The following is a 24649-nucleotide window of genomic DNA, read 5'->3' as shown; positions in this document are numbered from 1 at the left end:
TGCTACAGTTTACAGAAGTGGAACTCCCTGTAGTTTCATCTTTTACTGTCTAGTTTTGTTTGTGATATTCAGTTTAAGTGGTTTCTCATTTCAACGTAATCTCATATATTTGATTTGAAACCATCTGACTGAAGCTTGAATTTAACTTTGCCTTGTTCTCCTGCAGAGCACAGGCCTCCTTCTCCCTCTCTGATGTTACGTTGTCGCCCTCTGAACAAAGGAGCACTGTTCCTTTGGCTCTTACAGGCGATATAACTCTGCTGCCTGACAGTCTCTATATGTTATTTGATTCTTTTTTTTTTCCCGAGCACTGCTCCTTTCTGAGGGAGCCCACATTTGCTCTGAAGTTACAGTCTATGATGGATGGACTTACCCCAGACGTTCTACCCCACTAGCTGCAGAGCGACAGCAGCTACCGGGCTACACAACGCGAGCCGCGGCTTCAGCCATTTGGAAAACAGCTTATCCATTATGGGTGGCATGTTCGGCAGAGGCATCGACCACAAAGCGCAGAGTAACAGGCCATCTCTCATCGTTTACAGCCTCGCAGCTTCACGGCCTCGCTGTGCAGCCGCAGCCATACGTCCATGCATGTCTCAGGATGGAACCGAGGGAAAATATGTGTCAATAAGGTGCCATGTCTTTTGGAAGCTGTCACTTGTAACTTATGTTTCGAGCAGGAGTCCCCCGGCTTCAGGCTTTTTTCCTGTGTTTTTCGATGTGAACTGTAAGCAGCTCGTTATTCTTTGAGACAGAAATTACTCCTTTTACTTTATTGCCCACATCTAGAGGAACACAAACATGATATGAATAGCTCCTTTGGAACATCGTCAAATCGTCAATAATCAAAGCCATTCCTTATTAATGTGCCTTAATGAATAACTTATTGCAACCGACAAAGTGAGTGCCATTTCAAGTTTCAAATTCTTTCCAGCATCTACTAAGTGGAGCTGGCTCAGAAAACGTCTCATGTCCGAGCCAGTGCGGACATGGAGCTCCCACTGGACCACATCAGGTGCTAAAATGTGTCCAGATAACATCGGGTCGCCACATTCCCTGTCTCTGCCCGAGTCCAGCCCATCTGCTCCTGGTTTTACGGGCCTCGGTGGTGTCTTAATTGAATTTGAAGCGGCAGAAGCAGCCGTAGCGTGTTGAGTTTAAACCCCATATAATCTTCTGGCAGGTCAGCCACTGTGAAACCTCTGCTCCGAACAGAGACTTCCTTTGATTCTGGTGTTTCCGTGGCTGTCTCCAGTCATTTAATCATTTTCATATTGACATACAGACATAAGACCGCCACAGACAGAAGATGATCTATGAAGCAACACTGAATAAACACGAGGAAATCAGCCATAAATGTTAAATTCAGTCACAAGCTGCAAGACGAATATATCCGGCAGCACCATTCAAAGCACTTTCAAAACATCGGAGCTGCCTTCTTGCGCAGATGAGATAAATTAATTAAACTTGTGTTTATTTGTCATTCTTTGAAAAAATAGTTAAGAGTCATATACACGGTGGAATTTAGATCAATATGGAAGGGTCATGGCACAGTATGAACAACAGTAGTATCATTCAAAACAGATACCGATATAACTGTGAGCTTGTAACAGTGAAGTGTGAAAGGAGCTGAAATCAAAATAAAAAAGGAAAAGAATGAGAGTGAAGTCAGCTGTAGCCCTGGAGGATAAAGCTCCCTTTCATCTAACAGTAGCTGCACAGTAATGCATTACCTGCTGCTACTGCCTCTTAGTGATGGTTTTCTGACCTGCCTTATACATTTCTTATAAATATCTTGATTTTGTATTATATTGTGTCCCTGATTGGCGCCATCATTCTTGATTTACACTGATTCCTATTTTTTACCAAAATGTCATACTGTAAACTTTTGTTATGCATGCCCGAAAAAGGTTCCCCCTCTCCTAACCCCACAGTTTAGTTCGTTTAATCAATTACTGACAATGACAGCAGAACAACAAATAAAAAAGGATCCAAGATAAATTGGAGAGAAGTTAAGATCAGCATGGTTGTAGCATTCTGTTTATTTTCTCTATAAATCCATCATTGAACTGATACTGACTCACTTATTATCCCTGGTCATCCACAGCCCCTGTACAGAGGCTCTGCAGTCCTCCCCTGGGGAGAGCTGCCCCCCCAATCGTGGAACAACTTCTCTGACCACAACAATCGGCGTCATCTCTTCCCTGTATTTTCCCATATTTCCTGTGTAAAAGTTCTTCTTATCTCTCACATATTAGAGCCTCGCCGGCCCAATGCTAACGGCAGAGATAGTGGGTGAGAGAGTGGGTGACTCCTCCGCTCTCCATTGTGCCAGGTCTGTCTTCATGAAACCAACACATGCCCAGCTGAGGGCTATCCTCCTCAAACAGCTCCAAGCCTTATTGCCTGCTTCACCTTAAAAATGAAGCACTGCAGCGTGGAGACAAGCCGACCGTCTGTCTGGGGTAGATTAGCACATTCACAAGCACCTGCAATTAGGTGGCACACTCAGAGGGAGAGGAGATTAGCAATGACAGGGCCCCTCGAGCACCTGACAGGCTCAGAAAGAAGAGAGGTGAGTCCCGAAAACACCCGGCAAATACTGATGACTAAAACTAAAAACCATTAAATTGTCTGCCTCAGGGCTTTAAAGATGAAGAGCCATCAACCTGGAGACTGCTTCTGAACCGCTAAATAGGAGGGAGAAGAGGAAAAAAGAAAGGAAAGCGCACGATTGGAGAAAAGCAGCAAAAAACAAAGCACAAAATGAGCAGAATAATGGGAGCAACTGTGTGTGTGTGTTGGGACCGTGTGACAGTCACTGAAACAAAAGCTCCAAGTCAAGTCAAGACCAACTGTCAAAGAGAGGCTGTAAAATTAATTCCTCCTCACGTCTTAAAAATTCGCAAAACGCAAAACGCAGAACACAGAAATCCGATATTGCCAGACGCACTTTGGAAATCAGGAACCATCTCACCTCAGCCCTCGGGGAGCATCTTGTAGTCGTTACACCGCTCATATCACGTTTCCCCTCGGTGGCCGTGCTCACCACAGCCATTGGAAACAGGCCAGAGTATTAGACTGTGAATTCCAGCCGTCCATTATCAACCCATAATTGTGTCTCTCCCTGGCTGCATTTATTATGCTGTTGTCATTGGCTGCGTGTGTGGAAGGTAATACCGGCAGCAGCACTCTATGTGTGACAGATGAGGTGTTTTTCCTATTAGCTTCTGACCACTGGTGAATTATAGGTGCCTTGAAAAGAACTATAAGAGCTGCCTCTGATGCTGCACAACTAAGTGGAATATGGACATGTTCACAAGTGGCTGATCCATCACTTCAAGTGTTCATTTTAAGTGTCCTCTACGTTGAGACGCTGCCAGTCGAGGCACGAATCTACTCACGGTGTAATTTCGGCACGGCAGAAGCGGCAGTCTGTTTCTGATAATAACTGAAGAGCCACATTATCTTCAATAACTCTCGAGTGCTGATGCTTTGTAACTGACCTGTGGTCCCGGTGACAGAAGACGTTTTCCCCTCAGTTTTTCCATTGATGGCCTGCACTGAGATCAGGTACTCGGTTCCTGGATACAGACCTGCACAAAGACACCTTTATCAAACTTTACGAAACTGGATAAGATGTAAGAAAATTGATGCTTGACACATGTGGTTGTAAATTTGAAGGGTAACAAAATTACTAAAAGGATAAGAAAGAAACATGTTTCTTCTTTTCTACCTCCGCCATGGAAGTTATGTATATGATTGTTTTTGTTGGTTTATTAGCAGGATTGTGCGAAAAAAAACAGGGTTAGGGCTATAACAAATTACTTTTTGTGGAGAGGTGGCTTTTTGCAAATAAATGTGTACGTCTAGTGAACTGATATTTGTGAATGTGTGGTCAAAAATAATAATCTGTATCTACTCAATCTAAATGTGGTTTCATAGTGTACAGTTGGGCCTTGGCGGAGGAATATGGAGTATACTGAATTCTAGTTTTATAATGTTCAGCAAGTATGACATATTTGTAATTCATACATGTATTTTGTAATTACATATCCAGAGAGCAAACCACATATGTCATTAAAACAAACAGAGGATGTCTTCAGTATAAACTGTGTTTGCCCGGTGACTAGACCTACCAACTATAGTGTGTTTGGTGCGTGCCTCCTGGCTGCTCTGTACATTCAGCTCCTCCTCCTGTCCCTCCGGGTCAGTGTGTGTGAGCCTGAAGTGATCCACTCCGGCTGGTGGGTTCTTCCAGTCCACCTGGATAGACGCTTCTGTCTGGCCAAGAACCTGAATATCATCGATGGCCGAGACATCTGTGAAGGATACAAGCAGTGGACAACAAGTTGGATCTGGATGGAAAGACGTGAGCCTCAAACTGCAAAACCTGCATTAACGTAATCACAAGCATCTGTTCTGCTCCCACATGCCCTTGAGCAAGACGATGAATCCCTACCCCACGTTAATGTGACCTTCCAAGAGCAGCAGCAGAGCAGGAATTTGCCTTTTGGCCATTTATTGACCCAGAAAACCAACATATGAAAGTATTTTTATTTTGTCCTGCTGTAAAAATGAAAGTCATCTCTTGGGTAAAATGACGTCATTCTACTACAACACTAGAATGACAGGAAAGATTCATGTTTTCATTGTAAACATACACAGTAGTGGAGCATGGCTCTCAGTCATGTAAGCACTGTGTACTTGCAGATCCTACATGATAAGGGGTTCAGGGCCGTCAGGATTTGAGCATGGTGAAAAAAGACAGAATCATATGAACGATCAAAAGAAAACAAATGGTACCAAATGAAAAGGGTTCAGTTTTTAAGACAGAAACTGTCAGTTACTGTGTTTTCCTAAAGGGAAAAGAGAACATTCACTTAAACCCTCTTTTGAAATAGATCATCGTTTGAAGTTGAAAACTATGAGCTCAGTGAAATCACTGCCTCATGCTGGCTGATACTCACAAAACCAAGATCCAGATGATGGCCTGTTTTCTCATGCCCGTACAGGAATGGCCGACTCAGTAAGGTTTTCCATGGCTAACCAGGCTAACCACACATAGAGTCAAACTCGGTCCCTGCTCTGTCCGGCTGTCTGTCTCACGCCTACCAACGTCACATCTGTGTCCGACCACATCTGTGAGGTACAATTACCATAGAACACATCTGTGGACCCATTTCCCTGTAATTACTTTAAAATGTATTGGTTGACAAACTTTTACAGCTTACTCCTAATGAATCAGTTGGTAATGACAAGCTCCAGCTTGTACGTTGCTCCTTTAGAAAAACAATTGAACAACAAGACATATTTTTGTATTTAACTACACGCAACAAAACACATTTTACAAAAGTAATTGCAATGTTCATATGTGAGTTTATGTCTAAATATGCAAAGTCAGTGTTTGTGGCGACTTGTCACCTCACATGGTCACAAAATGGTGTGTAATCCATGTCCTCTGTTGTGTTCTCTGTAATCAGAGCCAACATTTCTGCAGTTTATGGTGTAATCAGGTGTAATTGATGATACTCAATTCTATAGTGTCTGTTTTTGATTCGTTTGGCATGTGTAATAAAGTACTTTAGGATGTTCTATATTAGGAAACGAGACCGTAAGGACGGTAATTGAAGGATGTGTGATGAATGCCCACGTGTGAAGGGTCCCGGTTGCAGCCCCCGATCACTAGATTGAGCTCGAACACAGCTGCAAAACATTGTCAAGTAGTAATGGAACAGAGCGTTTCGTTCCTTTTCAGCAACAATCTACTTTATGAGCGCGAAGGACGCCCGTGTCCTCGAACAACCGTCACCTCAGGAGACACATCTGAATGCTGAGTTTGGGGCCTTGGGTGGAGCTGCAGTGAGCTGGTGTGTTAATGCTAAACTCGGCCTTGATAGCCAAACTTTTACAAAGACTTTGCTGATGGTAAAACTGCTGATGTCTCCATGATCTGCCTTCGTGCCTGCGGCTGTGAGGGCTCTGTTGCTGCCGGTGTTTGACTTTGGCTTCATCAACCGTTCTAAAATATCCATGTGACACCAGCTGGACAACTAGCAAACACGTGTGAATGAAGTTGTCTGATTTGAGTCATTAAGTGCAGCAGCGCAGACCAACACAGTGCATCAGAGCTATGAAGTTTCCATCTCTGTTTAAACGAGTGCATCAATACACCCCCACTTGCCACTCACAATTCAGTGATGACACGTTCGTCAGTCACATTTCAACAGAAGGCCCAAAACATTAAAGCAACTCCATATAACTTCGAACTGAGCAACAGTGCCCTCTGCAGACACATGTGCCGATTCATTCTGCTGGAATCTGTGGACCATGAACAAAAACAACATTTATTTTCTTGATATTAAAATTTTCCTTGGTGGATATTTTATTTTTTAAGAATTTTTAATCATTTCTCTTGAATTTGCTGGGCCTGATTTTGGCCTTCTAAGCCACTGATAATCACTTAGTTCATCCCAGGAGGTCGGACCCGCTGAACGAATTCCTATAACAATGCCATAATTGTTTTGAAGCTGCTCTTTAAAGGATAAATTGTTGCATAATGATGCCTTAAGCTGAGGGTGCCCTGCATACTGTTGCATTCTTGTAGAACTGGACCCATCATCCTTGGCCTCTTCCCTATAATCAAGTGCCTTAAGCTACAACGCCTCCTTCTGCAAAACATTTAAGTGCTTGACATTAAGCGTTTACACGGCTCATCATGCATGTGCTCACATTTGACCCCAACTGTAAAACCTTACTCTAAATGTTCCAGACCTGCAGGCAATACCTGGGCTCCCTGCTACTTGATTCTTTAACTGGTCACATCTTTCCAAACGAAACACAGAAACACAGAAACTACACATGGCCTAATTCCACCTCATTAGCAATGAAACTCATTTTGGAAAGTGCTGATCTAATCAAAAGAAACACATGTTTAATGATGTTAATTGTGTGTTTTTTTCCAGATCTGATCTCTCACCTGTTGTAGCCACGATCTTATCGGCGTCACTGTGGATTTCTTTGATGACTGCGTACACCTGGACAATGTAAGTGACCCCAGGAGTCAGGCCTGTGATGAGGTAGGAGTTCTCTGTGTTGGGAATCCGCACCTGGGATAAAGAGGGTCGGAAAAAAAAGTTTAAAAATGTGTCTCCATGCTCCTTCCTTTGTCTGACATATAAGGAGCGATAAGAGAAAGTACCTGCTCCATGGCTCCATCCCCTTTGGGATGATATGTCAAAATGTAATATTCTGCCCCACGAACTGACTCCCACTCGACCAGGAGAGAGACGTCCGTCACCTGCACCAACCGCAGACCCTGAGGTCCCAACACTGAGGGAGACAGAGAGAGGTGGATAAAGAGAAAGAGATCATGTTTAATGGAGTTGGCAGAACATTTTACTTTAATTGTATCCGTCAGTCTCCGCATTACTTAAAAGCTTTGAAAGCCAATTTTCTCAGCTTGTGGCTTGAGCTGCCTGATCCTCGAAGAACACACAATTTTCTGTCAAAGACGGAACAGTTACATCACACGAGACATTTTTGGTATTTCTTGGATTACACTCATTAGTTTGAGGTGAATGAGGCTTCATTTTAAATTCATGACTTTGCATCTGGGCACCATTCAGGATTTAGGATTGATTTCCTCTTCCAAGGAGGATGTGATATCACCACTCTGACTGGTTTGTTTACTGGTTTGTTTGATTGTCAGCAGGATTGCATTAACACTACTGGATGGATTACCACAATTGTTGGTGTGGTGGGAAGAACCAATTAAAATTTGGTGAGGATTCGATTTAGATTTTTTCTTTTAACTGTCAACATTGCAAGATTTTTTAATGAATTTCTCAAATAAATCGATATGTTGATTTAAAGATCTGACATTTTTAGTGATATTTAAGACTGTGTACAGTTTACTGCAGATTAAAATAAACATAAATTTAAGTGGTTTCATAAACAGACTGACGCATCGGCCTGGGCGGTGGTAGATTTTTTTCTGAAGTGGTCAGAGAAAACACAATGTGTTGTTGTCTTCCTACGTTTTCATCACAAATGTACCTCAAAAACAAGACCGCAATGATTTTCCCAAATGTTTTGATATTTCATCTTTGGGTTGTCAAATTGCAGGTAGCAGAGAAACAAGACGGAGTTGCCACAACTGAGCCGTAAGATGAGGAGCTGCAGGCGACAAGCTGCTCACCTCCAACTTCTCACAGAGGTAGCCGACTCCTTTCACTGTGCCCTGCAGCTCGCAGGCTCATGCCGGGTGTCGCATGAAAACAAGTCACGGCTTCTCACAGAATGATGGAAAAAAGACCAATTAGGGCCTCACTTCTTTATTGAAACGTCTCCGAATTCTGTGACTTGACGTAATTAACCTCCATTTGCTTTCTCCTCCAGCAACAGGTGTCACCAAATTTCTTTGGCAGTCACAGTAATTCACAAGATTTCATAGGGTAGAACTTTTCATCATCCAACCTGCAGGTCTGATGTGTGAAATCAGCAGCTTGATTGAATTTAAAGCCACTGCAGGGCCGGATTGGTGGTGTGCGCTGTACTGAATGCCATCCGTCAGTCTTTAAAGTGTTAAAACATAACTCAATGGCCTCTTGGAAGTGATCTCTCCTTCTCTTTCACCTGCCTGTTCCTCTTACACCATTTAGAAAGAACCACTCCGGCAAAACGTAATGAACTTTGCGAACATCAGGGTTTCAAACCTGAGATGGAAATAGTTTAAAGAATATATTTTTTGCAGCGGTTAAACAAGGCCAGAACGCTTCAGTGCCGTTGATGGAAAAAAAATATGGTGAGGGGGCAAGAAGGTATATAACTAAAGGGGAGTACGATAACAAAAAATCAGCCAAAAGACCGAAACCAGCAAGTCAGCACTGTTGGGGAGTGAAGGCTTTCCCGAAACGAGACCAATCTGTGGGCGAGGTAGATTGAAATAAATGGTACATGGTGTTAGATTCTGAGAATTAAACCATACACAGAATTGTCAGCATGTTTCAAATGGCGAAAATGTGAAACGGGTGGTGAAGGAGTCAGGTACCACTTCGGTAGGGATGGAATTCACATCAGGTTCACACACTGTTCCACACGGCATAGACAGGAAGCTGGGTGTTTTCCCTCAAATGTAGCAGTTGTTTTCCATATCAGTTAATAGCCCCCTGGTGCTACTTGAGGTGCAACTATCGACAGCCTTTACCCTCAAGTTATATTCCGGGAACAGCTGGGGTGAATAAATTAACATACGAAGAACGGAAAAGGTGATGGTTTGTGTCTCCCTTGATTGAAATGGAGTGAAACACAATTTGAAGACGGAAAATGAGACTGAAACAATATTTTGACTGCAAAACACTTTTCACACGCATTAAACTATTTCAGATTAGTGTTTTAAAACTGTCGCAATAAGGCCATATATTATGGTGTGTTAGACATGATGAGTGGTAAGCAGACTACGATCTGTAATAAATCAACTGCAAAACAAATGGAATATTCTAATAGCAACTCATTTAAACACAATAGTCAAAATCTTGTCCTATTCTGAATTAAGTGATCATTCAGAATATGGGTTTCCCTAAACATAGCAAGTGTTTCAGGATCTATGAGGTGGGAACTCAAACTACATTTATTTCTTAGTTCCTCTAAATCCTATTAGATTACATGAAAGTCCCATCATGTTTGAAATATTTTCAAATGTGAAACTCGGAAAAAATGTCCAAATACGGTTCTGAGTCAAGAACAAAAATCAAAGAGTACATTATGATGAACACAATCTCTTTAAATATGTCCATAGATGAAAGTAAACATCTTTCAGAAACTTACAGGAAGTGCGATAAGAACGTTTAACCCAAAGCTCCCACATTTTGTTGATGTAGCTTTAAAGAATTTACCACATTCATTTTATCCAGATTTTCAGATGTGGCTGCTAAATGATCCTCTTTTTCACCATAATCTGAAGGATGAAGAAAATTCATATTTTCTTTATTTAAGCGTCCAAGCCATGGGTTTTGCCTTTGATTGAAGAACATAAATAGTAATATTGAAGCTTGGTTCACATATACACATAACATCATTATACTTCCATTCATATTGTATACCATAATATCACTTTCCTCAAGTACGCTTCTTTGTCTTCTTTATCTGTTGTGAAAAGTGCCTGTAATGTAAATATTTGTGTTATATTTAATTGTATTGCCTATTTTACTCTATTGGATACATTTTTACATGTTCCCTTGTCGACCTTATTTCGACCCTCTGCTGCTGTAAGAAGCTAATTTACCTGGCCTGGGATCATGCAAGTTGATCTTATCTCATCTTGCATTGGAACTGCCCTATACTGGGTGTACGGTATATCTTCAGTCACACTTTGGGAGTCATGTTGCCGTCATCCCCCAGGGAGCAAACTGACATCCATCATCCAGGTGTCGAAATGGCCAAAAGCCACATGAAACAAAGAATGTCTGAACCAGTGCTGCTGTGGTTCTCCTCTTCTCCCACTGCTTTCTTCCACTATTACTAACACCTCATATCAACATATTGGCTTTTTTTTTTTTCTCGCCTCCCACTTTCCCTTCCGCCCTGACTTTTCCTCTGTCGACTGCTGCCACTGTTGCTGTTGGACTCCGTTCAGCAGCACCTACACATGAAGCTGCGGATCTGTCTGTAATTATTCCCTCTCGGTGCCTCTGCAGAGCAAAGCACAGCTTGATGAAACTGAATCGCCATCGAGGGCTTCGACAGAGCTGACCTGCTAATAAGACTCAACCATTTATGCCCATTTCAAGTTTCTAAAACTTTCGCCCAGCACCTGAAGTTTGCTGTCAACTTTCTTTTGGTTGATTGACAAACCGCCAACTTTAATAATGTGCGACTTTGGGTTGCGTGCCCTCGGCGTACGCTGGGTTGTTAGTTGTTCTGTCTGGTAGTACAGACAGACATTGTTATACGCAGGAGATTAATTGCTACTGCTGTAATCCAAGAGGGAGTATGTTGACAGAGCAAAATTATCCGTCATTCACTCACAGCCAAAACTCCTCGGGTTCTTCACAGTCTCAATGTGTGAATTCAACTTTCCGTGCCGGGCAGCTGCTACTGCTGCCTTTCTGCTCTCCTGGCCTTCAATTGCCATAAAATATAATTTTGTCCTCTGCTCCCGGGGCAGTACAGCAGGCGTGTTTTGGCAAGAAACGCATTCAGCAAGAAAGTTCAATTTTTCGGCGGGGTCAGAAATTTGCGACGGAGCCCCAGAAGACTGATGGGTGCTCCCTGGGGTTTTATGTGACCCGATGTCATACGTTTTCAGAAGTCCAAAGCCGCCAGTGTTCATGGGGTCAGCGCACACACAGGGCCCCATCACCTGCTGGATCTGAAATAACTGTTGGAGGGATGCTTTGAATTCCACGGAAGTGGGTCATTATATGGTCTTCATGATAACTGCCAAAACTTTGGGTTCACTCAGAGACACTTTTGTCAATAAGCTGACCCTTTACTTCTCTTCGTTAGCAGTTATATTTATTGTAAGATTATAGTTTGAGCTACATCAAGGTTTCCATTGCTGCTCAATATAATTATTGTGCAGAATGTTAGAAAGGTCAACAGGGCCAAAAGCCACAAAGCATAAGAAAGATAGCTGGGGTTATGAAGAAAGCCTCAACACAAATGGTTATTACAATGTCTGAATATTGACTGAGCTACAGTGCTACCAAATCTCTTGTGTCATTTTCAGACATGAAATGTGTGGAACATTGGGTCTGAACGTTCTCCGCACTCTGCCGACTTAAAGAGCACAGTCGGAGTCTAAATCAGGGGTGTTCAAAACAACAGGAAAAGGTCAAGAGCACTCTGGAGATGGTCGGCAGCTGGGTAGAGGATACATTTGTGTTATTTAAGCTTTTGCAGCTTTGCATCCGTCTCGTGTTAGAAACATTATGAAATCCATTTTTTTATATTGCAAACGTGCAAGGTATTTTGGTTGCAGGCGTCTCATAAACTGCTGCTGTGTTGTTGTTATGACGCAGCAAAGTCAAAGTGGATACAATTATTTGTATATTTGTTTGAAAAGAACTGGATATTAGATAAGTTGATCGCTGTTCAAATGATGTGTTAGCCAAGGACCCTGAAATATTCAGTATTCTAAACAGCTGGTGGGGGATTAGCAGATGCAATGGCAGCTATTTCACTGAGGTCCCAAAAGTTTTAACCAAACAATGAGGGAAAGAACTGAATAAGAGGGTGAACTGTAGGTGAAGGGATAATTGTTTCCTTCTTAATGGTCCCAGAGCTTTTTATAGAATCAGTGTTTTCTACAAGAAACCAATCAATATGCATTGCTTAATGTCAGCAAAGCCACAGAGGCCACTGTATAAAAAGGTCAAATGAGAATTTTGAGTCCCATGATGAAATTATGCAAACCTAGAGTCAGTAAACTGCAAAGTAAAGACACAATGGACCTTGCTGGCAAATCAGCCATTACCTCTAAAGTAGTTCAACTAGGCACGTGGGTATTCCCCTTTTTTATATACGGTCCATGGTATCCACCAAGCCTCTAACACTGTGGATATCCCATGGACCTGTGGATGCTCTGCTACTGGCAACCAACTGATATCTGTGGATTACTCATTTTGTATGTATTTGCATTAATTAGAAGTTGAATTGCTCACCTAATGCACAGTCCTCTCCATAAAAGCCTTCAGCACAGATGCACTGGCCGTCCACACACCGGCCATTAGCGCTGCAGTCATTGGGACACTTGGCTACGCTGCAGTCCTCGCCACTGAAGTGCGGGAAACACACACATTTCCCGTCCACGCAGTGTCCCTTGTCGTTGCAATCGCCCGGACACGTCGGCTGGCTGCAGTCGTCACCCGTGTAGCCCTGGTGGCAAACGCACTTCCCGTCCACACATCGGCCATTGTCATTACACTCATCTGGGCAGGAGGACACTGAGCAATCGGGGCCTTCCCATCCCGGGTTACAGAGGCAGCTGCAGGTGTCGTGTTGGTAGGTACCATGGCCACTGCAGCTTGTGTCCCCACCTTGAGACAGAGAAAGGTCATTCTGTGTGCTAGGTTATAGATATAGGGCAGAATGGTATTTTCTCAAACCTCTTCACCCTTATTGATTAGATTCTTCCACATATGCACACTACTAGAAAACACATTTCATGCAATAAGAGATTTCTTTCTATCTGTTCCGAACTGGGTCCCCGCCTTACCTACAGCACCACCCGTACCACAGCAGCCCTGAGTACACTGGGTCTTTAGGTAGGTGACTTCTTCTTCAAGCCCGTTGACTCTGTACAACAGAGACTTGAAACTTTCAGACTCCGCACAGTCACACTTGGGTGTTTGCAGCCTGATGTTGTGTCTGAAGATCATATCGTTCTGTCCGTTCAGAGTCGTCTCTGTCTGCATACCTGAGAAAATAGGACAGATCGTCAATGATACCTTGATGACTCATGATATCACAAATTCAAGTACAACACTAATGCCCTCCTCCGTGTCTCCACAAAGGGAGTTGTCAGCGTTAGTTTGTTTGTTTGCAGCATTATGCAAAAACTACTGGACAGATCACCAGGGAACCTGGATAAAGAATGAGGTTTGGGTCAGAGAAGAACTTGTTTTATTTTGGTGCATTCAGGTTTTTCTCCTCACTTTATTTAACGTTGCAAGATAGAGTGATTTTTTATGTTTTCACCAATTCCCTAGGGAATAATGCATGGTTCCAGATAATGAAAAAGATCAGGCATATTGAAGAGACTGTGTATTAAAGGGACAGCACTGCCACTAAATATACCAGAGCAGCTAGTTCAGCATTTGAAAGAAAACTTAACTCTGTGCTTTTATAACTTTTATCACTTATTTATCTACTATTTAATATTAGAATTTCGTCTCATTTAAGTGGACTGTGGGGTCTTGGCACAGTTTGACCCTCTACTGAGTAAGTCTGGAATTTGATTTGAATAACCTGGTTCATCCTGGCTCTCCAGTTTACAGCTGGAGCTCCCTGACATGTCGATTTTATAGACATGGCTGAAGGTGACTCCCTGCTCTGCGGCTGTGGGGTCTGCGTGGTTGTCGGCGTGGCTGAAGTGTGAGACGGTGCTGAGTAGAGCCCACAGGCACACGGCCCTCCGCAGGAGTCTAGTGGTCATGGCTGGATGACAAGATAAGAGGAGATCATTGTTAAACCAGACAGTAATAGCCAGTGTGCAGCAGGCAATATTTCCCCCAAAAGGTAAGTGCTTTCATTAAAGTACTTTTATTTGTACCTGATTCAATCGTATCAAGAGGAACAAAACAGAACTCCTGCACTTCTGAGAGAGAGGCACATCGAACTTTATATAGTTGGTGTCTTTTGCATTAACTACATGTATGTAGGACATATGGGACTGAAGATGTTTGTCATCACAGCTCACTGTACATCAGCCTCTGCGTCGAGACAGACGTATGTACTTTCCATTCAGAGTTTTATGGAGACCAGAGGACACATATACTGTGTGGATTAGTTACATTACTGAATTACATTACAGTCAGCACACTGGTTTTTATTTAATGTGTGTTTGTGTGTGTGTGTGTGTGTTCATTCCACCGTATGGCAGCAGAAAGTGAGCAGTCATCACTTTAACAAAGATCCTTTTTCCCACTAAACCATGAATAGTGCTCGCTCAGGCGTTTCAAGGCTTCAGAAAGCATATAAACCTGTCTCCGATGATGATGTCATTGTGTGTGATGTCATCTGAACCTAAAACCTTGCAGCAGCTTCCTCAAGGAACCCTAATTACATGCTTTCAAAGTTATATGGCTCTCTCGACCTTCACTCTGCGCTGTTTAAGACTTTGGTCTGAATTTAACTTTCTGGTGTGAATAATGATTCATTCTTATAATAATTTGCTGAGCTTGTGTGGTCCATGTAAACACAAGACCTCTAATGGAGTGACTGAAACATCAGTTATAAAGTGTAGGAGGTCCTGCTGGCAACTGGAAAACTGTATAGGAATATACTGTAGCATTCATGTTTGAATACATTAGCTGGATTTGTTTAAAGAATACATTATTATTATAGGGAACTCAGTAATGCAAACCCTTTAGTACTAGACTTATAGTAACCACAGAAGTCTTTCTCTGATTCCATGTTTTATCTGGACTTCACACAGGAACTATAAAAGTTGAATAAACTATTTGTCGTGGTGTAATTTTAAGGAGTCAAACAGATGTAAAAGCAAAAGAATTTCCGGTGAGAGAAACAGATTCTTTAAAATCCCACTGGACACAGCGTGAGCATTGGCCAGAACATTAAACTGTCAACCAGTTGACCTTAAACCTGCCAAATCCTCCGGATACCACGATTAACCCATTATCAGATTAACAGATATCCTGTTAAAATAAATATACAACCTCTTGAATTCTTTCAGAGGCTCATGTGGAAATCTGCTTATTCAACTGGACTCAATTTGTTTTCAGTCAAATAAACGTTGGCTTATGAATCTTTCCTCTGATGATTTATGCAGGAGGTAACTCAAGCAGCTCTGGTCGAAACGCTTCAGCCCTTTTCAAGGAAGACAAATGGACATGTCATCAAAATAACCTGTTTCTCAGAGGTCCAAACTCGATATATGCTTGACCTTGTTTGCTTATGTTAGCTGTTTGATTGCTGCTGGTCAAAAGCCTGAGGTTTACTGGTCCCTGTACATGAAATCCAAACTATGACATCACAGAGAAATAGCTTCTTTTTTTTTTACTGTGGCAAGGAACCGTATACTTCAGTTGGTGTTTTATCAATGGCCAAGATTTGGGAAGGCAAACCAGAGACAAAATGAAAGAGACATTATGAGAAAATGATGGAGAAAGACGGATGGAAAGTAAAGGCATTGGAGATGAAAAACTGTAGCGTGAGAGGGATGAAGTAAGCAAGAGAGACTGAATAGAGGATGATGGACAGAGTGTGTGTGAATCTGTGACAGTCTAGCAGTTAGTCACATTACAGATGTATGATTTAGCCGTGTGGAACAGAACTGAGCTCTTGCGAGATGCTTAACAAGCGTGTTTATAGCTCCCTGTCGACGTTTTATTTGATGCTCGACATTTTCAGGCGCTTTTTCTTATTTCTGTTGGAGGAGACAGAACTGTGACCTCCCACATGTAGAGCCACAAATAGTAAGTCTGTCTCTGTGTGGAGAAGGGTGGAGATGGAGTGATAGAGGGAGAGAGAGAGGAAACAATGAATAAAGAGGAAAATGGGGCAAACAGAATTAAGAGTGTTGGAGAGATTGATTGAAGGACATTGGATGAATGTGTTGAGGAAATTTGAAATAGGAAATTGATGGATGTATGGATTGGATGGATGGATGGATACATAGATAGATAGATAGATAGATAGATAGATGAATAGGTAGATGATAGATAGATAGATAGATGGATTGATAGATAGATAGATAGATAGATAGATAGATAGATAGATAGATAGATAGATAGATAGATAGATAGATAGATAGATAGATAGATAGATAGATAGATAGATAGATAGATAAGTAGATAAATAGATAGATAGATAGATCGACGGACGGAAGGGCGGATGGACAGACAGACGGACGGATGGACGGACGGACAGATAGATTCTCTCTGCTCATCCAGATTACTTTTCAACCTGGGGCTTCAAAGCCGACTCAAGTTAAATTCAACATGTCCATAAACACAGCTCAAAATTCCTTCCTGACAATAAGACTCTCTATGTGAAAGCAGAGCTATGTCAAAGGGCCTGTAAAATGTTTGTTCACTTTTTTATAAGGGGGAAAGAAGTGTGGGAGTCTACATGTGTGTACAATATGTGTGTGAAACTTTGTATTTACAGCTAACAAGGGACCTGCCTGCAAAGGTAACAATTGCAATTTAACCACATGGAGACAACAGTGTCTGGATCCACAGACAATGTTCACAGAGGGCTTCTTTACAGTTTTGGAGGGATCCTTGTGTGTTGGAGCATGTTTTCAAAAAGTCTCCTAATAATCTAAGGGCTTTGGAGAGGGTGAATGCACCAGGGAGGAAGGACAGACCACAAGAGCAAAGACAAACAGCTGCAGAAAGTACCTTGTACAGGAAATACAGATGGGGAAGAGGCAGGAGAGGACGAGCCCATTTGCCCTCTCCTCTCTGGAGAGCCATTAGGCCTCAGACAAAAGACTGACTGTTTCGCCAGGTTTCAACTCTGCACAAATCCCATCGGAGCAAACCAACAAGCACAAGGATGAAAGAGAAGGGAGGGTTGAAATAGAGGCGAGGCAAGGTCATGTCTTTACGCCCGGGGTACCAACTCGCAGCGTTTGTGGCCGTTCTTTTTTTTCCTTTCCCCCTCACGGCAGCTTGCAGACAGAACAGGGAAGCTAAGAATAAAACGAAGCTGAAAGCAATTATCGTCTGAGAGCAGCAGAGCTCATATCTTCATGATTCCGTCTGCCTCCTGCTGCCGCGCAGAAGGAGACCTCGATAAGGACTTGGCTTCATCCGAACCACGGAGGCGCCTCGCCCCCAATGGGGCTATCAGATGAAAACCTGACCCACCGTAAAAAGAAAGAAAACATAATACAACCCACACATCCTATAAGCTCTAGATCCAGATAATTCCAGATATAATAAAATCATTTTTTGTGGATTTCATAAGCCCAAGGGGTCAGTTTCAATCACTGAGAGGTAAATGGAGAAAAAAATCCATAACTGGAGTTTTGAGTTTTTTTATGAAAGAAGTCACTTTTTACAATCTCATAAGCCACCCACTAAGGGTTTTAACACCCCCTCATCATCCTCTCTCTCTCCTTCCCTCTGTCTTCCTCTCTCTATCATTTTGCATGGCTGAGGGCCCACATCTGTGGCTCATTTCGTGAGGCCTTCTGTGTATTCCCTGAGCCAGCACAGTAGCATTAAACGTAAATCTATACCGGACTGACATCCCTGTGAGACCATCAATCACCCCTGCACATAGTTATTAGAAATATTTATGCTATTATCACAGAGAAAAATGTGTCCTGGCACCTTTATTGACAGACAATAATAGTATAATGTAATATCATATAATCTTATCTTTGATGTAATGCTGTTGTGAACTGGGTTTACAGAACATAAGTTAGTGGAATTACTTGTCCAATGTTAATTTATGAGCATTTCTAAATATTGATTTAGCTAATCAAAATGTCAATGCAATTGCATAGAGCATCTGACTATAAATATAAAATAATGTATTTTATATTCATGTTAAAATCCGTTGCTGTTTTTAACATGAAAAACACTAAAAACGAAGCACAGCACTTCATATATTTGAGTGCTTTGTGTGTCCTCATGACCATTCGAAGGGATTCATGCTGTTTTTCTGCCATTCACACATTCACACACATATTTCTACCGTGCACTTTCTCTATCACACATCACTCACACACTGTCAGGCACAGCCATCAGGGCCAATTTGAGGTTTAGTGTCTTCCCAGCGGACAGTTCGGGATCAATCCACCGATCTTCCTGTCACATCATCCTCCTGAGCCGAAGCCGCCCCCCCCATGACATGTATCAGTGATCTGACCTTCCGCAGTTTTACCACAGACAAAGTGCTGCCATGCAAACTCAAACTAACATGATAAACTCCAGGTGTCGGAGTCCAACTTCAGTCTCATTAAAACCTCAGAGACCATCGGATGATAGAGGATGAATGAAGAGAGGTGGAGGTGAGGGATGAGGAGTTGAGGAGAGACGGGAGGAAAGACGTGTAAGGGAATTGGCTTGAGAAGTGAAAAAGATGTCGAAGAGAGGGAGAGAAGCTGATAAATGGCTGAGTGGGAAATAGATGAATCGAGAGAAAGAAGGATTAGGAGGGAAGCAAAAAAGCTTAATTGGTTCCTTGGGATCATTTAAAAATGATGCATTCACTGCACAGAAATTAGAATTATACATCTAACCTGACAACTAAACTTCTGACACTGTCACGGGGCAACGGGTCTATCACATTCAACCGTTCAATTGAGAATTGAGTACAATTGACTTCTTTAGATTAAAATAAGTTTCCTTACCCTTGAGGGTTTGCTTCAACTTTCTCTTCTCTCTTGTCTGCCCTCTCTCCTCTCTTCTCTCTGAAGGACTGAACTCCCTCTGCCACCTGTTGACAGGCCAGGCTGGCTGATTCCAAGACTTCTTTGCTACCGCTGACTTTTGCTCTCCCCCCTCCCTCTTCAGTTGTTAAAAATCTCTTCCAAATGCCTATAGGCCAATGGGCACTTAGCTTGGGAGTGAGTCCTCTCCCCTCCTCTCGTCCTCTCCTCGAGAGATGGCATGAAAATGGAGAGGGAGGGGAGGATGTGAGAGATAACGAGCAGCGTTTACCACTTTTCCCCTGAGTGACTCACTTTCTAAGCTTAACTACACAATTGATTCCTCATTGTTTCAACACTTGCTACAATTTTTAATAATTGATTTTTTTTTTGTCTTGCGTCTGTGTGTTTAGTTTCAGAAGCAGGAGAGGCTGGAAATATCTCTTTAGCAGAAGGAATCAAGGGGGCGAGTTTGAAGCCAAGAAAAACCTTGAGTAGGCAGGAAGCACTGGGGAGAGGTTAAATTTGACAGATTGCGTTTTTTAAAAGTCATAACAGTACACAGAATAATACAGGAAGGCTCAAAGGACAAAGAACAAATTTCAATTAAATTGACAGATCACTTTTGACATGGAGAAAAACAAATAGCTGAGGGAATTCCTGGAATAAACTGTCAGGGGCAATAGGTCCTAAAAAGCAACGACGATAACAGCAAGGGTCCTGATTTATTGTCGGCCGGATGATTCGTAGAAACCCAAAGTTGGTGACTTGATTGTTTTTAGTTTTTTGAATACCTCTATCGAGAAGGTTCTTTTTTTGTCTGTCTGTGTGTTTTTTTTTGTTTTTTTTTACCTTCTATTGCATTGCCAGATTGTCAACATTATAATATTTTCATTGATTTTTTCATGGATATTGATGAAGAAAGTTTGGCATGTTTAGAGGACTGATATTTTTGAGTTTGTGAGTCGATGCAGATCCAAATTGTTTTTTGTTTTGCAAATGAAGGTTTGAAGAAATGCAGGCAACAAAGTCCATGAATACAAACAGTGGCAGGAAGCAGAAGTCAACCCAGACCACCAGGACCATTATTACCCAAAGACCCCCTGGTGTCAAGGTTGGCAAACATAACGCTGACAGCGCCTCTTTGTCTCTAAATATATAAGTAAGGTTTCAGATGTCTGTGGGAACACACACGACAGTGGGGTCGTTCAAGTGACACTGGAGATGAGGCTGCACGGGGGGATGTTTGTACTTTTAAATGTCCTCTGCTACATGTTGGACAGTGTTGAGTTTTTATATCTGATGAAGGGATTGACACCTGAACCGTGTGTGTTTTCTATCTCTTTGTGTTCTTAGAGCCAGTTTGCCATGTAGTGTCACTTCCAGGTACAATAACTCTGGAAAGATAATATCTGTCAATGTTTAGAACTGTCTGCTCTGCCTCTGGAAGCAAAGAGCTGCTTGGAAGAACAAGAGAGATGAGTGAATCACCGGATGCTCCATAATGTCAAATCAAATCAAATCAAATCAAAGTTTATTGTCACATGCACCAATGACAGCGTCAACGGAGCAGTGAAATTCTTGTGACCTGGCAGGCAACATCTTCGCAGTAGACGACTTTACAAAAAATAACATACTAACATACTATATTACATACTATATATAATGACATACTATATAACATATAACATACAACATATAACATAGTCAAATGAAGCAGCAGTTTACAGAGTGAAGGAGTGGGGAATATTAAATTAAATAATATGAATATATGTGAAGTAAGTGTATCTGTATGAGTGGGGGAGAAGAATGTACATGGTAACTGCTCAGAGGGTCAGTGTTGTTTGTTCAGAAGAAGGGAAAAAGCTGTTTTTGAGTCTGGTAGTCCGTGCTCGGATGCTCCGGAAACGTCTGCCAGACGGCAGGAGTGTGAGAATACCACAGCCTGGGTGGCTGTCTTCCACTAATCTGCAAATCTTGTGATGCTGTTTATTCCAACACAAGAGATTTCGACCAAATCTGCTAATGCCCATTCTTAAACTAAAGGAAAGAAGGAAACTACAGAAGGGATTTAGAGAATTTGTTCCAGTCATATTCCAGAGTTTGGCTTACACATGTGCAGAACACTTCAGTAGATTGTCCAGGTCGGTCTTTGGCACAGCTTTGATTTCTTTTTGTTTTCTTCAGTTTGCTTCCATTGCACGATGAAAACGTAACAAACAAACCCACTTGCTCAAAGTGTATTTTCCAGACATTGTTCTGCTGTATTCCAGTAGCCCTCACTCTAACATTTACTAGCCATATTACTCAGGGTGCTGTCAGGAGAAACTGCCTCAGGTATTTGCGTGCTCATAAACAGCCCTGCACCAGAGACTTTCAGGGAAACGTTGTCTTGATTGGATTTAAAGGGAATGTTGAGCCTTGGTGGAGGTGTACACTCAACTGAGAGTCTTTCTAGAGGATCAGCTTTAAGTGACTGACACTGGGAATCAAGTAGGTGAAACAACTCTGAATGAACAGCGAGAAAAAAGCGTCTCGGATCATGATGCTCCGTGGTTTGGTTCCATCATTCCTTCCATCCCTCCTCTTCCTACTATTGTCTCAACTTTTATAATAAATTAGTTCCTGTAATTGTTTAATTTCTTTTTTGTGTCTCTCCATCCATTCATCCCTCCTCCCCTATTTGAACAAACATGTGGATCATTCTTAACAAACACAGAAAAGACCAAGATGAGGTCATGTTGTGGGAGGTGATGACATTCATTGTGCTTCAGTGGGAAAATGTTTCAAGCTTGTCACTTCATGAGTGGTTTCAAGCCCCCACTGGGAAACGTGCCCCTCGTCAGCAACACATGTAACAGAGCTCTTCACCACGGGTTGAATTTTATATCTTGCTTTACTTTAATGTGACACACATTTGTTCTACCTTTTCCTTTCTCCGGGGAAAGAGAGGGTCTCTGAAGTATTGTTGGAGGAACCCTCTCCTCTACACATTCAAAATAACAGGATACGGCGCAGACCTTAAAGGTTCATCTGAGGTTTTACAGAGATGTGACGTCTCTGTTTTCTTCAAGTTCCATCTGAAACGGTCCAATATAATATGATTTATTTGTATAGAAAGATATTTAGTTCCGACAGCCGACTGCACTAATGGTTTCTAGTATTTCTATATATACAGTCTGCAGAAAAATGTAGACCATAACTAAAACACTTTATTCTGCCTAAAGCCATCCTTCTCCAGGCCACATTGGAATGACAGCATCAGCCATTTATAACTACTCTGTCTGCTTGTAAACCTGAACCCTCATCGTATCCATTCAGGTAAACAGACAAAAAGCACATTAACTCCCCTTTGAACCCGATGGGGTATTTAATCACACACAGACAAGCTGTGGTAAGGGGAACAGATTGCTTGTTTCCTTTGCAGATCTGGAAACCGTTGATTGAGGATCTGATCTGAAGGGGAGGAGCTTCACCGTGAGGGGCCGCGTGAAAAATGAGAAGCGACAGTCAGATCCAAACAGCACCAGAGGGTATCTAACGCATGAAATACGTTTGAAGACTGACTTAGCTCGTCCGGGGGTTATCGGGATGCATTCACACAGCACACTCGTTTTTTTCCCCCATTCCGGTCTTAACATGCAGACATGGGGACGAAAATGTTTTGTAATTGTTTATGGGGAAATGACAAGATCCGATCAGCGGAAGCCGGAGCGAAAGCCGGGTTCGATGCCACAATCTGCATGTTAACAGTCGTCAGATGTCTTGGAGGTTGTTTTTTTGGGGGGTTTTGATCAGTGTAAACTGAACTTGTGTGACTTTGGTTGTAAACTGGATCAGATAAGAAGACAGAGGGCAGATCAAGCCTCAGACAAACTAAAGCCATATGGAGGTTTGGTTGAACGGGCTCCTCTCAAGACTCTTGTTGTGTGTTCAGCTGTTTTTGATGCCTGTACCACACTGCACTCATTCAAACAAACATGTATACATACCACCTACGTACTGTACATGATGGTGAACTTTAAGCTGTGTCACTTCAGCTCGGTGCATCGTGATTATCTGTTACTGTTCCTCAACCACTGTGAGCGGTCGACACACACAACTGTCAGATTGTTTTTAAAGATCAATATTTATATGGCTGATGTTTGTAGAACAGCACATGGTACGGACTAACAACAGCTGTGGTCTGGACTCAAACCTGTGACGTCATGAGCGCGGTACATGGCTTCTCGGGACACATTTGCTCCGGATCACAAATTAGAACTGCCAAAAAGTTTGAGAGTTTAAAATTATTAACAGCCAAAGTACAATTCAGAAAATATTTACATTTTGGTGTTCATATACAGGAGAGCGCTGAAGCACATTAGCAGATGAGCTAATTGGAACAGACCGGTTAGCGGTCTGACAGATGAGCTGGTGTCAACAGTCGTAACAGAAACCTCCTGGGCTGATGTGGATACCAGTCCTGCAGGCTCAGGTCATCCTGTCCTGAGAGGCCATGTGGAGGTCCTGTCCCCACTCCGCCAGCTGACACAACCCAGCAGTGCTTGTGGCTTTTGATCTCAGAGCAGCCATTATTTTTTTGGCTGCAGTCGAAAAAAAGAAAAAGGTGAATTTTTAAAACCTGAAGGGCACTCGGAGAGGGCATACCTCGGCCGAGGCTAACACCCTGTCACGCTTTGCTGAGGGAAGTGGAAAAAGAAAAAGTTTCTGGACCTGTCCGTTCAGCCAGATCCACCTCCAAAATTGAATGGGGTCGTGCCCCAACATTTAAAAAATGTCATGCTGATCAGCTCAGTAGTTCTTGCATAATTCTGCAAACTAAGCAACAAAAAGACAAAAAATCTGACGAAAAAGCAGTTAAAGGGATAGTTTAACCAAAAATGAAAACATTTCAATCATTTTTCACCCCTCCATCGGCATTGTGGTAAATAGATGATGAGTGCATTTTAATTTTTGGTGAAATATCTCTTTAAGCTCTTTGGCAGAGAGAAAGAGAGAGAAAGGATCAAGCTGATAAAGATCATGGTCACTTCCTGTGAATAATTGTGGCTCCTGCTCCGTTTCCAATGAAAATGGGATAAAAAGTCATGGAATAGATTGCACGGTGAAAACTTCCATCATAAAAATAAACAGAGGGACTAGATTTCCACAAGAAAAATAGAGAAATAACTATACAACACTGCAAGCTGAAAATCAATGCACTTACATTCATTCTTGATGCATTGGTTGTGTCTATGTGAGATATGTTATTTCAGCCAACACTAAACACATAGTAAAGACACAGCTTCTGACTGACAGGCCGGGACCTTCAGGTCGCCAATGGCAAACAGAGGCACGTGGTTACGGAGCTGGTGACAAATAACACACGGAGCATGGTCTAATTCTTTCATACTGAGTTTGAAATGAACAATCTCCTGCCTGGAAACACGGGAGAAAAAGTGGAAGGTCACATGAATCTACACTTCCCCACACGCTGACATGAAGGAAATTATTTCAGCTTTGTAAGACGCCACCAGGAGTTACCCTTCACTTGATTGTTTTGGGTCAAGAAAGGTTTGTTTTCAGAGCTTGCGG

At 42.3% G+C, this 24649-nt stretch overlaps 1 protein-coding gene across 2 annotated transcripts in view; it reads right to left on the bottom strand.

Annotated features, from left to right (window-relative positions):
* The window catches only part of tnn (tenascin N), a 33214-nt gene extending 13944 nt beyond the window's left edge, over nucleotides 1-19270 (bottom strand). The window contains exons 1-8 of one of the 2 annotated variants that reach the window (XM_062405197.1): nucleotides 19055-19270; nucleotides 13972-14160; nucleotides 13220-13420; nucleotides 12666-13040; nucleotides 7202-7332; nucleotides 6980-7109; nucleotides 4140-4322; nucleotides 3507-3596 (exon numbers count right to left, since the gene is read on the bottom strand). In XM_062405197.1, coding sequence (XP_062261181.1) covers nucleotides 3507-3596; nucleotides 4140-4322; nucleotides 6980-7109; nucleotides 7202-7332; nucleotides 12666-13040; nucleotides 13220-13420; nucleotides 13972-14158 — 1297 coding nt within the window. In that variant the 5' untranslated portion in view covers nucleotides 14159-14160; nucleotides 19055-19270. The remainder of the gene's footprint in view (nucleotides 1-3506; nucleotides 3597-4139; nucleotides 4323-6979; nucleotides 7110-7201; nucleotides 7333-12665; nucleotides 13041-13219; nucleotides 13421-13971; nucleotides 14161-19054) is intronic. The other variant, XM_062405198.1, reaches the window with a different exon arrangement.
* Between the last annotated feature and the right edge of the window lie 5379 nt (nucleotides 19271-24649).

The sequence above is a fragment of the Platichthys flesus genome, chromosome 14, assembly GCF_949316205.1.
Source record: "Platichthys flesus chromosome 14, fPlaFle2.1, whole genome shotgun sequence".
NCBI lineage: Eukaryota > Metazoa > Chordata > Actinopteri > Pleuronectiformes > Pleuronectidae > Platichthys > Platichthys flesus.
Note: the sequence above shows the minus strand (reverse complement) of the source record. Positions and strands in the feature narration are given on the sequence as shown.